Source organism: Octodon degus, unplaced genomic scaffold (assembly GCF_000260255.1).
Source record: "Octodon degus isolate 3935 unplaced genomic scaffold, OctDeg1.0 scaffold00034, whole genome shotgun sequence".
Classification (NCBI taxonomy): domain Eukaryota; kingdom Metazoa; phylum Chordata; class Mammalia; order Rodentia; family Octodontidae; genus Octodon; species Octodon degus.
In genome coordinates, this window is record NW_004524610.1 from 6,848,678 (window position 1) to 6,863,518 (window position 14,841).

The 14,841-nt window shown below is 38.8% G+C and overlaps 1 protein-coding gene across 3 annotated transcripts in view; it reads left to right on the plus strand.

Annotated features, from left to right (window-relative positions):
* Nkain2 (sodium/potassium transporting ATPase interacting 2) overlaps positions 1 to 14,841 on the plus strand; it is a 1,099,112-nt gene that overhangs the window by 494,780 nt on the left and 589,491 nt on the right. For all 3 annotated transcript variants that reach the window (XM_023714246.1, XM_012514554.2, XM_004630239.3), the window contains exon 2: positions 6,470 to 6,607. In XM_023714246.1, the coding sequence (XP_023570014.1) occupies positions 6,470 to 6,607 (138 nt within the window). The remainder of the gene's footprint in view (positions 1 to 6,469; positions 6,608 to 14,841) is intronic.

A 14,841-nucleotide genomic window follows, 5' to 3' on the forward strand; every position in this document is an offset into this window, starting at 1 on the left:
TCTCTCTCTCTCTCTCTCTCTCTCTCTCTCTCTCCCCTCTCTCTGCTCTTGGGATCTGCGCCCTTCTCATTGCTTTCTGCTGGTAGTTTCAGCCCTCAGCATGCATCCATTCTAGAAGGGCTCTGGAGACAGTGAAAATGAAGGAGATTTATCCAGTAGAACTGGAATGTCCACAGATGAGTTTAATTTCAGTTTGTAATTTAATACCACACACTTAATTTGGTTGTTCTCAGTCTAGAAACCTATTCTTTGAAGAAAATGAATTACTTGCCACCTAATACTTGTGGAGCGTACTTGTTTTTTTTTCTCAAAGGCTAGGTGTTAATTCATATTTCTTATTATCTGTTCTGCTCACAAGTTAAAAAACGAAAGGACATGGATCAAGTTACAATGTTATTTGAGAGAAAAATCAATTAAAAATTTTAGTTATTAATAACATTTCTTAACCAAAGTAATACATTTTTAATTGGGAATTTACAATCAACAAAGAAATTCAGTTGGGGCCGGGGAGATAGCTCAGTGGAATAAGCGCTTCCCTGGCAAGCGCAAGGGCCTGAGTTCAATCCCCGGTTCCGCCAAAAAAAAAAAAAAAAAAAAAAAGAAATTCAGTTATTAGTAAAGCATAATGCATTACTTCCACAAGTTTTGGGTCCTACCAGTAGAGAAAATTGTAAAGATTTTGTCTTTCAAAAGAAAGATCCTTACTGCTATATATGTAGTTGAAAAGCAGTACATATGGAAGCCCTGCGAAGCTTCTCATGTACCATGCAAATATCTGAAACAAATTGGTTTCAAATTAAATGCTCTTCTAAAAGACAAAATTTAGCTTAGCAAATTATTTACTTAGTTGGGTCCAGGTTTCTGATGTGTATGATCTGTAAGTCTCTTTCAGTTTGGAAAGCCAGGAAGATAATTTATTTGGACGACATTCTACAGTTCTAACTAATGATCAGTTATTGTCATTGAAATAAGAGAGTATTTATCATACCCAATAGGATTTTGAAAATCTTGTCAGCTTTAGTATATAATCAGTCATTATTAAAATCCATTTTTACTATAGAGAAAAGTTAAATAGTAATTTTCATGCCTTTTATTTCACCCATATACATTAAAGAAGAAGAAAAGATATTTCTTACAGTATTCATGAGTTTGCAGCCAGAGTTGGCCCTGCATATCCATCTTGGGAATCCTTTTGGAGATCCTACCACCAGATATTTATAAGGTTGTTTAATTTATTCTTGATGTCACAGCCAAATATTAAAAATAAATTATCAAAATTAAAAGGAAATCCTTTAAGAAGAGTAAAATGAGTTAGATCTATGAACAGAAGTTTTGTTAAGATGGAAAACCTTATGTAATATCACTCATTGAGAACTACAAGCTGAAAGTATCTATTTATTAAAGGAGAATGCACATCAATTTATGCAGATAAAAATGGTGTGAGGATTTCTTACACGGATATGCAAGGCATGCTTCTCCCCAGCACGCACATGTAAAACTCTACGAAAGGCACTGCAGTCATCAGAGACAATCCGGGCTGCCACAGGCTGCCCCTGGGGAAAGACGGGGAGCCACAGGCTCCTTTGAAGCTTGCTAAGGTATTGCACAAAATTGCTGCCAGCCACACTCTGTTTTGAGGTGAGCATAACCGTTGTAACAGTGTCAGAGAAAGACAATAAGAAATTTTGTCATAAGGTAATTTGTAGACACAAAAACCTCACTAAAATTCTCTTCCTTAAATATTATAAATAAAATTCAATAGAACCTGAAAATATACTAATTTATGAGATATAAAAATGATAACAGGGGGCCGGGGAGATGGCTCAGTAGGATAAGCGCTTGACTGGCAAATGCAAGGATCTGAGTTCAATCCCCGGTTCCGCAAAAAAAAAAAAAAAAAAAAAAAAAAAAATGATAACAAACCTTAATCAGACAGGATGGTCATCTCAGGAGTGAGGTAGCTTGTTTGCTTTAGGAACTGAGCCAAGTCCCACCTACATAGATTTGATCGATTTCCGAGCTTCGTGGCTCCCACCATATCCCCCTTTTTCATTTTGTTTTTTCCGAGATGATGTGCCACTGCACTTAGAGCAGCTGCATTCGGAGCAGTGTTTAAAGAACTTTTTCATACTTGAAACCAGTCTAAAGACTGTAGGTACTTGAATTCAGTAAAATAATCCAATATAGTCCAGTGGTCCATAATAATAGTGGGTTATCAGCAGAGCTGGGCAAAGTCAGAAGTTGTTGTGAGCCTTTTACAGCTCAGCATATTAATATGGCATTACTTTTTATACCTCGTGGTTATACTTTTCTGCTGGATGGTTAAGACCAAGATAAAGCAAGACCTATAGAACAAAAAAAAAATACCTGTAGAACAAGAAATGTAACTTTTGTATCTGATAAGGTCAGTCAAATCCCCTCAGGACAGTTTTGTTGTGGAAATAAAAGAAGGGAAGGAAAAAAAATAGATATATGCATGCACAAGAGAGTTAGGGTGGATACACAGCTACTTTCTCTTAGTTCATAGGAATAAAAGCTTATACTAATATTGTTTAGACAGCATGTCATGTCTGCATCTTGTCCTCTGAGTACTATGAAGACAACAATATGCAATGTATTAATTATTGTAACTGTCCCACTAACCTATTTTGAAACTGTTTCATCACTATTTTATCTTTTTTCTCATTAAGATGAATAAAATTATAAAAAATGATAACAAGATATCAACAAACACTTTGGTTATACCAGTAGGTAAAGAAATAGTAATTACGGGGATCACCCGCTTGGGCCCCCCTTCTGTCCCTCTCTTACACAGAAGCTTTCTTTCCCCCAATAAATATATTTTGAGGGCCAGGGAGATCACTCAGTAGAATAAGTGCTTGCCTGGCAAGCGCAAGGGCCTGAGTTCAATCCCCAATTCTGCCAAATAAATAAATAAATAAATAAATAAAATATATTATGCTCTTAACCTCTGTTCCTAAAAATAAAAAAGAAAAACAGAAATAGTAATTGGTAAAGATTAACTCCTATTTCTTTTTTCAGTATTAAATTTCATTTTACATTGATAGAAATCATCAAAAACATTTACACTGTCCCATATTACAGCACAACGTTTTCATTGGAACAGTTCTTGTTATAAATATGATCTTACTGATTTGTATAACTGAACAAAGTCTACCATTCAGGGGAAAGCAGAATGATTTAGTACAAGATTGTTTAAAGTTTTTAAATCCAGAGATAAATGTCGAGCTTCATTATAAATATCCCATGTAGTCTTACGAGGCTACTTCTAATTAGAACCACAAAAATATATTCTTAACATTTCAGTAAGTTGAAATACAGTAGAAAAAATTAACATAGTTTAGAAATATTACTGTTAAAAATAAAACATTGTAGCAAATAGTGCTCAAGAGGTACACAATTATTGTGGTAGCAGAGAATTACAAGCAATATGTTATACATTATAAAGCTAATCTGTCAGATATGAACAAAAGGAATCAAAATATATATTTAATGAAGTATGAATGTAAATGGTGTATACCATAAGAGTTTTTGTATGGAAATAAAATAGACATAAAAAATTGTGTATGTTTTTCCAGGCTAAACCTGCACTTGTGCAACAAGTGACTTGAAGGACAGCAGGCACATATACTAAAGAAAGCCCTGTAGGCAAAGCCAGAATACCACAGAGTGCAGAATTTAAAGGAGGCAAAAACTAAAATAAATAAAACTCTGGAGGATTGCCTTGACCAAAGTGATAGAATGTAGTGAACCGGTCAGAGATTCTCTGTACTATTCATATATATATGTATACACACACACACACACACACACACACACGCACACATGCACACGCACGCACGCACGCACGCATGCCTTGTCCACCCAACACACCCATGAGGCCCACATTTCCACATTTGGGACTAGATCTTGGGTGGAGACCGTGGTGTAGGCAGTCAGGGCGAAGCTTCTGGCACCGTCGCCTGTCCGTGGCTGCCTAGGGAGAGTGAACACCTGGGACTGAGTCTAGATTCCTAGTGCAGCACTCACCATTTTCTCCTAACCCTAGGACAATCGCTTAGCCATTTTATATTTTATTTCTTCAATTTTTAAAATAAGGCAATGATATTTAACTCCCCTGTTTTTTTTTTTTTTTTCAAATGCCTGGGGAAGATTATATAAGTGCCCAGAAAGGAGTAGACATTTGACAAATATTCTTTTCTCAATCGAAGAATGACTCCCCCACCCCCACCATGGAAAGGGTCTTTTTTTTTTTTTTTTGCGGTACCTGTGATTGAACTCAGGACCTTGTGCTTGCCAAGCAAGTGCTTATTCTACTGAGCCATCTCCCTGGCCCCATGGAAAGAGTCTTAGAAAATGCAGCAGCACTCCTGTGAATACTTAATCCCTTTGTATTTGCTGATGTTTTCAAAGCATCCTCTGTTCTTCAGGCCTAGCTCTCTGCACTCTGAGTTTGAGCTCTATATTACAGGACCAATAAAATCATATGCAATATGTGAAGAATTATAAATGAACTTTGTCTTATAAGAAACTATTAATGCTCTCATAAAAACTCTGACTAATGTTGATAGAATTTCGTTTTAGCTTTGCAAACTCAGTGTGTACATTATCATTGATGTATTTTTTATAATTAATGATGATATGGCTCTTTTCTTCCATAATTGGAGCATTTATTGAGAAATCCCCCATGGCTTGACTGATGCGCTTCATCCACTGCACTTTTTCCCTGCTGATTCCTCATGGTTATGGTGCTCAAAATTTATAGAGTTTGTGTTTCTCTTGCTGTTATTTCACATCCTTGTTTTCTGTCTCTTCTCTGTCCCCATATGAATGCTCAGGGGCAAAGCTCTCAGGACCCCCACGTAAGTTGTGCTACCACCCACAGATCTCAACATAGACATGTCCCACAGAAGCCTCCGTTATGCAAAGTGTTGATTGCATAAAATGGTAGAAATAAAATTTCAGTTTTGTGAAGGCAGTTCAAAGTTCATGAGGTTTATAAAAATGGATTTAAGTTCAAGTTCTGGACAGTTTGTGGCAATTAACCTCTCAGAAACTTGTTCAGGCTTTGGTGACTATCATGGATTTGATGGTGTGATTGACAGTTAACTGAAGTTCCTCTCATATACTTTAGTCAATCACTACCAAGAAGCAGTAAAAATAAAGATCCAGCTGGTGGGAGGCGACTGCCCCCACCGCACACGGTGGACAGCGCTTTGGGAAACACAAGTGCTGGGCAGACACTTGGGGTGAATTCGATCTCTCTTCCCCTGCCTGGTGGAATATGCTGCTCATCCACAAACTGCAATGCAAATAATGGTCATTCCGAGAGTCTTCAAACTGAGCTAGAGGCACTGAGTATGAAAGTCCATTGCTCATCCGGGGGCTGAGTACTTCCTTCTAACAAGAGCTATAGAATCACGGTGATGTTGGTAACTGAGGCATCTTCAAACATTTGTCTTTTAGATATAGCTGAGGAAGTAATATTGGATTTTGCTAAAGAACACCCAATCCCTCTGCAGTGGTCATCTCTGCACGCCTCATTACTTTCCACCAAAGGCAGGCAGCAGAAATGGGGCCACCAAAGGACTTTGGTTCCTTAGATTGAACAGAGGACTTTCCAAGTCCCTGGACTTCATTTTCCCTGCGGTCCATGGCTGTGTGGTTCCTTTTGTTATCTCTTTGTTGCCTGGATTTTAGATGTCTTTCCTTATAAACATGTGAACACAGGTGGATGTAGCACACATTGAGGCAACCTGTCTTGCTTTCGTAAGAGTGATTGACACCTTTTTTCATCCTGCTGTTCTAAGTTCCTTTAAATCACCCTTCTATTAGTGGCTAGAAGCAACTGTGTATGACAAAAATGTCATATTTGATTGTTAATCTGACGTGATGAGGACCAAAGGGCTCCTTAGTCCTGGTGGAGGATCTGCATTTTGCAGGGAGCGACCAGCACCCCAAGAAGGAGAGGCTTTCAGGAGGCCACCGCAGCTGCTCGGTGGCAGATGTGGCCAGAACCCAGGGGTCTCGCTGTCCTTAAGATTTCTCTACACCCCGCACCCTTGCTCTCCGCAACTTGTAGAGTGTGTGTGTGCAGACCCTAGCAACAAGCCCTTGCTGCACGCCTGCCTGACATGCTGGCTGATGACTTCAAGCATTGACAGTGCACCTGACAGAGTAATTTCTCCAGTGACTACTCAGATGACATTGTGTGAATTCTTCCTGATGCCACCACAAAATCTCCCTGAAAGGCTGTCACTGTCTGAGCATCCACGCAGACAGTCTTCCTTTGAAATATACCTGAAAATGTCATTCTCACTGTTAAAGACAATGCCAGGTGTCCTAGCAGAGTCATAATGGCTAATTACGACGTCAGCCTCAGCCTCGGTCTCTCCCTGCCGCTGTTGCTCGTGTGTGCTGATCTGTCGACTCTGTCTTGCTGTTCTAGGCTTGTGTGCTGGAGAGGCAGATATTCGACTTCCTCGGATACCAGTGGGCACCGATCCTCGCCAACTTTGTGCATATTATTATCGTCATTCTCGGTTTATTTGGAACTATTCAATATAGACCTCGTTACATAACAGGAGTAAGTACGATTTCCGCCTTTTCTGACTTACTGAAAAAAAAAAAAAAAAACAGATTGATGTTTAGAATATAAATTACTGAAAGAGAGGTGCATTTGGCCCCTGTCGGGAGGTGCAGATCCTCTCTTCATCCTGTGTGCTGCTTCTCAGCTTCAGATGACATTAACGGTAACTGCAAATGTCAGGTTTAAAGCATTTGATTGTGAATGCAATCAGATTGCATTTCCATAAATTGAACTTTCAGCAAATAGTCACCTATAATTACAAACAGTTATGTGGCCCTGTGTTTCTACACTGCAAAGTTGTAGTCTCTGAATTAACAGATTTTATTGGAAAATGTTTCCCTATTTTCAATCATTTCATTTTATCAATTAGATAAAATAGTGTAGAATCAATACCAAGGAGCACACACAATTAGTGTGAAGCTAGTCATACATGAGGGTTAATATTTGAAATCCTCAGAAGCCAGAATATTCTGGACTGTTGTCTCCGCATTCTCCATAATTATCTTTCTGGCTCAGAGGAAGTGCTTTGCATTTCCACTCAAGTTAAACTTACTTAACATAAAAGTGAGATCCAACCGTGTAGCAGTTGCTATGGGAACCATCATTTGGGTGGTGTTTTTTTTTTTTTTTTTAACTTTCCTGGGTGCTTCAGCTCCCAGCTCTCCTTCATTAATGTAGATTTCTTCTTTAGTTCCACCTTTCCCCCCAGTTTCTTCTGTTTTTGACAGGGGAAGCTCTCTAGGCATTTCTTTTAAATCACAAAGTGAGGAGGTGGTGAGCACATGTGTAGCCGTTAGTACAGCCGAAGACTACCACAGCCAGCACCAAGCTGCAGGCTCCCTGGTGCAGGATGGTGCCCCCCCTAAGCTTGCCGCGCCGCCTCCTGATGAAGCAAGAGAATCTCGCTGGTGCCTGCAGAGGCCCCAGGGCAGGACCTGTCTGGTGAAGGAGTGAGAAGAGAGCATCTTCCCTCCAGGACCGCACAGGCACCAGGCCACACTGGTTACCACTCAGGCGATGTGGCTGCCTCGGTTTGCAGTCGGCGGCTCAGTTCCAGTGCCTGGTGTGGGGTCTTTGGTACAAGCAATGAAAGCATCACACAGTTTCTTATATAAACTGCGGTTTGACCTGGTAGAGAAGGACAGCACCCTGACGTCTAGGAGTGGCCTGAAGTCAGGGCGTGCGCGCTGAAGCCTCAGCTCTGCCCAGCGCTCCGTGGCTGCCAACCCCCGTGCCTGTCCTAACTTCTGCTTCGTTACCGCTTTATGCAAAGTAATAATTATAATAGCTCATAATTACTTCTATTAGTTGATACATTATTATAAAATTCGTAACTTTCCTCTCACTAAACTTCATGTCCCCTTTATTATTTTCTTTGTATAATAATAGTGCTCTGAGTTTCGTTATTTAACTGCAACTCATCTCTATTTCTGACAAAGTGACTTAGATAGAAACATAGATGTGGATCAAACTGTGGAACACTTCAAAAGTCGAGAGCTTTGTGTTGTGGAATAAGTGAGGTAGTGCATGCCCCGTAAGATATCACACGGTCTGGTGATGAAGGCGCGCTCAGTATATGTAAGTGGTGATATTTTTCTTACCGTTATTTGAAGGTTACACTAGAATGCCTCCCGCAACAAGAGACCAGAAGGAAACGCACAAAGCCAGGTCTTCCTTGAACTATTTCTTTCCATTTCATTACAAGGTGGTCTGACTCCTAAGATATTCCAGGATTTCCACATATTGAATTACAGTTCCCTCCTTGTAGATGAAACACTGACATACACATGTGCACAGCACCAGCCACTGTCCACGGCGACATAAGAGCAGGAAACCTGGCCCTGAAGCCGCTAAGGTCCTAGGACTGCGGCCTTCCCGCGCTTATCAGACCCAGTTTGAAAACCATTTGAGCTTCTGCAGGAAAGAAGAGAAGGAGCTACACCAGCGACTGGATCTTTTCTCATAGAAGCACCCTTAGTTTGACCTTTCTCCAAGACAGTGTCTAACTTGGAGAATCATTTCACAGCTCTCAGTCCTCTGAAACTCCCACAGCCCAACTCAGCAAGGCATAGGTTGGAAACATAACCTCTAATTTCTACTTGAAAAATAAGTTTTAAGCCTCAGTCTGTTAAAATATAAAACTCCACGTGGGTAAAAGGTGATTAGGAACTCTGTCAGCTGACTGCATAGGAATGATCCCAACCAGGCCAGCCAGTTCATTCTGCTTGTCTTCCCAGTGTTTGACGCTTAAGATAACTGTTCTGAAAAGTGACCTGCAGCCCCACCGCCCTGCAAAGTCCCTTCCTTCCTTCCCGTAGCCCTCCTCCCTTGGCCTTCCGTGCTCAACCTGACGACTGTTCTCAACACCAACACTGCACCTCGGAGGTCTGTTTTATGGTGTCGCTCAGCTCCTTGAATAAAACTCTCTCTCTCTCTCTCTCTCTCTCTCTCTCTCTCTCTCTCTCTCTCTCTCTCTTTCTGCGTAATTTACACGGTAGAAGAAACCATGGCTCTAAGGCCTGGTTTCTAATGCCGCAAGTAAATTGAGGGAAATAAGGAATTGGCCGTAAATGTGAAACACAGAGCTTCAATTTGCCTAAAAATGACAAAAGGAATTAGAGGCAAATGAATCTTAAATGGAATCAAAAGTGCGAGGAACTGTGCTCCATGCAGGATCTTGGTATGGAAAGGCGCCGGCGCCAGGGGTGTGCTGCGGCCGGCAGCGGGGCGCCTGCTGCGGTGCCCGAGCCAGGGCTGCAGGCTCGCTGTGCGCTGCAGGTGTAGACGCCACCAAGGAAGTTAATTTCCCTCTCCACTAAAATACAGGATTTTGTGGCTTCTGCACTGAATGTTTTCTCTTTTCATAAAGTCCAGAATGCAGGATAAAAATAAGCAAACACTTTCATAATTTCAGGAGTGAAAGTTTGTAATAGTTTTCATGGTTGCTTCATTTTATATAAATGAAATATGTCTGATAATATTGAATATCTCATTGGAGTAATGCATTTTATTTACAAATACAAGCAAATTTAGAAATAATACAACTATTCCGTTGTCCATTTCTCACTTCACTTAATGCTATACATTTTGTTATTTCTGTTATTTACCATTATAAGTAATTCCTCAGAATCATCTCTGTAAAATAGCCTCATCTTCCTTTTCGGATCATGCCTTACAAGAAACATTTGGCATAAAAATAAAACGAGTAATTTTAAAGTCCTTACTATAAAATTGACCGTAACCCATGTAGGATTATTGTCCCATGATTATACTATACTTTTTCTGACACTGAATACTGTCCTTTTGCAAAACAAATTCTCCTTCGAACTGAATTTGTTATCTCAAATTAGGTGGACTCTTACTTATTATCCATTTTGTTTTCCTTTTGATAAAATTGTTTTCAGATGTTCACTGTTCTCCTAGAGTTGTAGTGTTTCCTTTACCTAGCTAGCTAGCTAGCATCTCCCAGAGTTTCACAGAATATAATATTGTATGATGTATAAGGAGCTTATATGTTATTAACATATTATATATCATATGATATAATAATGTATAATATATAAATACAAAATAGGTAAAATATTACTAAAATTTCATAAAGATAAAGCTCATAGTACATGAACATAACAGTAATATTTATGAGGGTCATATATTTCTTCAAGTAAAAGTAGGTATTATGTATAATATAATAATGATATTGTCCTTTTAAATAATGTTTCATTTTGATATTGATTACCTTTCTTCTTTTTTGTATCTATTACTTTTGAAATTTGAAAAATTAAATATTATTTTGCAAAATATGAAGGCTTCAGTATCTTTTGATCTAATATAGCTAAATGAAAAGGCCAGTGCCTTCAAAAAAATGTCTAAGAAGAAAGAATTCTTTTTTACTTTTTTCATTGGTGAAACACTGTCAATAACTTATGGGCCATTTTATTATATTGAATTAAAATATTCTCCCTTAAAATTGACATTCTCTAAAATTCTAAGTATAGCATGAACAAATATAATTGAGATAGTGTTGGCAATAAGTGTTTTTCTTCATTAATTTTTCTTTTCATAGGAAGAATTAATTATAATTCTAAATTTGAAACAATTAATTGCAACAAAAATTCACTGATACTGTTTGAGGGCCTCAAACACGTCAAGGAAAGTGAAGTAGAACATTTTAATGATAAGCAAAGAAAATCTGAAGCCAGAACCCACAGGAAGAATCCATGTTGTTTTTTTACCATATTAAATTCCAAAGCAAAGAAAAAGTTAACTTGGATGGAAGAATTCCTAAGTGTATATGTGCTTTTCTTGAGAGTGTTACCTTGTATTAAAAATGGACTCGCCTCCCATCTCCATTTGCGCTAAAGACACTGGCTGGCAGAATGGGATCTGAGATGTCCTGGATTTGTTATTTAATGAGAAAGATTGTTTACGAGTTGCTCTGTTCTTATCAAGCGATCTCAGGAGCACACGGTTCTGGCCTGCTTTTCAGGATGGCAGCATCCCAGGCTTCCTGGTGTGCTGCCGAAGGGAAAGGAACTTGAAGGTCGTCTCCTTTTTTCCTCTCCTCTCTTCCATCAAAACAATCCTACTTTAAGAACTGGAAGTCTGGCCCAGAGGGTAGCTCAGCGGGCTTACACACCTGCCTGGCAAATGTGAGGACTGGGATTCGAATCTCAGTATCACATGCCATGCCAGCCCCACGCCGTGCCAGCCGCGGGAGTTGTGGCATATCCTGTAATCCCAGTGCTGGGGAGGCTGAGGCAGAAGGGTCACTAGGGGCACAAGCTGCATGGTGAGGCTCCATACCAAATGAATGAAAGAATAAACCTTAAGAAAAAACCTGAAGGAAGTTCTAAACAGCTGAATATCTAATAACTCAAATGCCATAAACATGAAGAAGTATGCCAAAATCACAGTAATAATTATAACACATAGTTTTCTTACCACTTATGTTACTTGGTCTTTTGTGCTGTCTTCTTTCACAGCTCCTAGAGGCCTCATGTTAATCTGGCAGACTGTTGTCCAGCTCCTATGACTGGAAAGTAGCAGGCAAAAGCTCTTATCCCAGCATCACCTGGCATAACCATCGTCACAGGGACCTGTTCTTAGTGCCCGGGTTCAGGCTCCCATCTAGCCGATGAATGAAAAATGACTTGGATTTAAAATTCACATGGCATGTGCCACTTGGAGAGAATTTAAATTTTGGGTTGTGGTCTACCATTTCTATCTTAAGGAGTATTTTTGTACTGTATTTAATTTAAGAAGTATCTCAAGAATTGATGGAACCTGTTAACAGCAGATAATTATTCCTTTGAGAGATCAATATCAGAAGGCATGTGTAATCTCTAAAAGCAGTGAATGAAAATAGAAGATTTTTTATTCAGTATTCAGCATTTTGATGCAGATAGATCATTAAAATATTGTAGTTATCGAATGTATTCATCAAATAACAGACTTTAACCTCTAATGTATAATACAAGTGCAATTTAATGAAGGGCAAACTTTTACATTACATTTGTTATCTTTAAAGAGTTTCAAATAATCATATATAGTTTTTCCTTTTTTAAATACTCAAAATATATAAGAATAACAAAGATCTGGAAAAACAAAATATGCACATACAAGCACAATATTGGATCTAATTATCGTCTAAGCATCTTTTCACATCAGGCTAGATTATGATAACAAATTCTAAAATCACATGAATGTGAACCAGTGGGATGATTTTCCTCATTTATTACTGAAAAATTAAGTTTAAAATATGGGGATAAAGCTGTTTAGAAGAAGCAGAGCTGGGGTGGTTAGAAAGAGAAGCCAATATTCATAGATCTTCACTGTTGTTTTATGAGCGTAACTACAAGACTGTGTCACAATAGCCCTTCCTGTTGCACCAAATAATAAAAGAAGAACTGGGTAGCTTTTTAGTCCCTATTTTATTTACTTTGGTGGTACCAGGGATCAAACTCAGGACCTTGCACTTGCCGGACAAGCACTTATTCCACTGAGCTATCTCCCTGGCTAATCCACATTTTAAAACTTTGAGTGGTGATCTTTGAATATTTCTGGGCACTGAACTTCTGTTGCCCAATTTGCACACCTCCTTTTTGTGCTCTGAGTTTTTGTTTCATTTTTTGCTTTGTGATACACTGCATGAAGGCACACACCCTCCTTCGCCCAGTGGGGCAAGGTCACTTTCAGACACAGGGCTCGCCGCTTGACTTCCTTACCATGGCTTGTCTGAAGTAGACACGCTGAAGGAAAGGCCCCTGTCCTTGTGGTCAGGGACAAGGGTCCATGGTAACTGCAACACTGGAGGACAAAACCAGTCGCTGTTTGGTAAAAACAAACTCATACGGCATTTTGTAAAATATAAAGAGATCTCAGAGAGTCTTTACAGAACAGCCGTATAAACCTACCCTGTGTGGGAAGGCAAAAAGGAAAAAAACAAAACAAAACAAAAATAAATAAACAAAACCGCCTCTAAATTTCTAGAATCACCATTCACTGAGGAGCAGTCACGACCCTATTAATTTTCATGAACTCAGGTGTTCGCAGAGAATACACACAATCGCGGGGAGACGCGGTAGTGTTTACTTTTCAGATCACAGGCTTTTAAAAACCTCTAATAATGTCTCCTCCCTAAAAAACGTTTGCACCCCTTGAAGTCCTTGTCAGGAAGTTTTTAATCTATGTTCAAGTACATGTTTTGCCACTTTTAATCAATTCTTCCAGGAAGAAAAAAAAAAATCAAAACGAAATTTACTGCAGTTACAGCATTAAAAATTCACAATTTGTATGTTTGGGACAGAAAATCAATGTAGATTAGAGATGAAGAGACCTGAGATAGTAGTAAATTAACAATACTTCTAATGACTTAGAATAGTTGTGAAAATAAGTTCTTTCCCATAAGCCTAGCAGGGAAGAAGAAGAAGAAGAAAAACATCATTACAAGTTTAATGGATTTAGCCTGTAGTCCTAAAATAAATGTCATAATGTAACATCATGAATGCAATTTATTCTCAAAAGAATGCATACCCTTGAGCAAATAAGAGCCATTTATTCTACAAGAAGATTCTTTGTGTTCTCATTATGCTGTTAGGCTGTGGCTAAAGATTCCTAGAATGCAGTACCTATAAATAATTACATTTTGACAATCCAAATTCATGTTTGCAAATCATCTAAGTACTGTTGGAAATTAATGTTGAAGAAGCAATGGGTGTCGGTTTCTTTGCTAAAATAAAAACTTAGTCATTAAAAAGTTTTAAAAATTAAGAAAAGTGTAGGTTTATGATAACATAAAGTCCCTTTCCTTACCCTCCTTCAGCTGTCTCAAATCCCTTTCTGGGCTACCTCCACTGTGCGTAACTAGTGTTGTTAATTCGGAATTTTCCAACTCCAGGTGGTATCCAATAAAGACTCGCTCCAAATTCTCCCAGACTGCCTTATCTGGGGATCACGCTTGGTGCAGTTTTTCACCTGAGGTTTTTGATTATTGTCTTCTTATCAGAGAGAAAATAGGCTTTTATTTTCCACATGTATCCCCAATATATTTCCCATCGGTAGCCCTTTGTTTAATCTGCTCATCCTCCCCAGAGAATCCCACATGAGCACGCCCTTTTCTGTTCCTATCCAGATTGTTTGCTTTTGGGGTCTGTTCCGCATCAAACCTCCCTACTTCATTATCCTGAATTAGTTCTGCTTTCTTAGAGTTCATGTATTTTCTTTCTCATGTTTTTCAACTTTCAGGGAAAAAAAGGACTGGTAAATTTTAGAATTCTTACATGAAAACAACAAAAGCCCTCTATTCTATTTGAGTTAGGGTTTGCCTAGATTTAGAATTCAGAGGTGACAATTATTTTTCCATAGAATACTGAGGTAATTATCTCATGGCTTTCTAGAAGGTATCGTCACTGATGGCAAATTTGATAACAATCTCTAAATAGCTTCAAAGGAAGTGCGTGAAGTGTTCATTTTATTCTTGTCATATTGGCATTTCCCTAAGAGGTGTCTTCAGTGTGGCCTATTTTAAAATTTAATAGATCCCTTTGATTTGCAGACTTACAGATGCCTTCAGTTTTGGACTTTGTACCTAGTATTTTGATGATTGGAGCATTTGCTTTTGATCCTTTACCTTTGTTTTGAACATTAGCATTTTATCCTCAGATTATTTAATTTAGTGGTTGGGGTACAACTTTTTACTTATTTACCAAAAGTCAGTTTACCTTCTTCGGAGC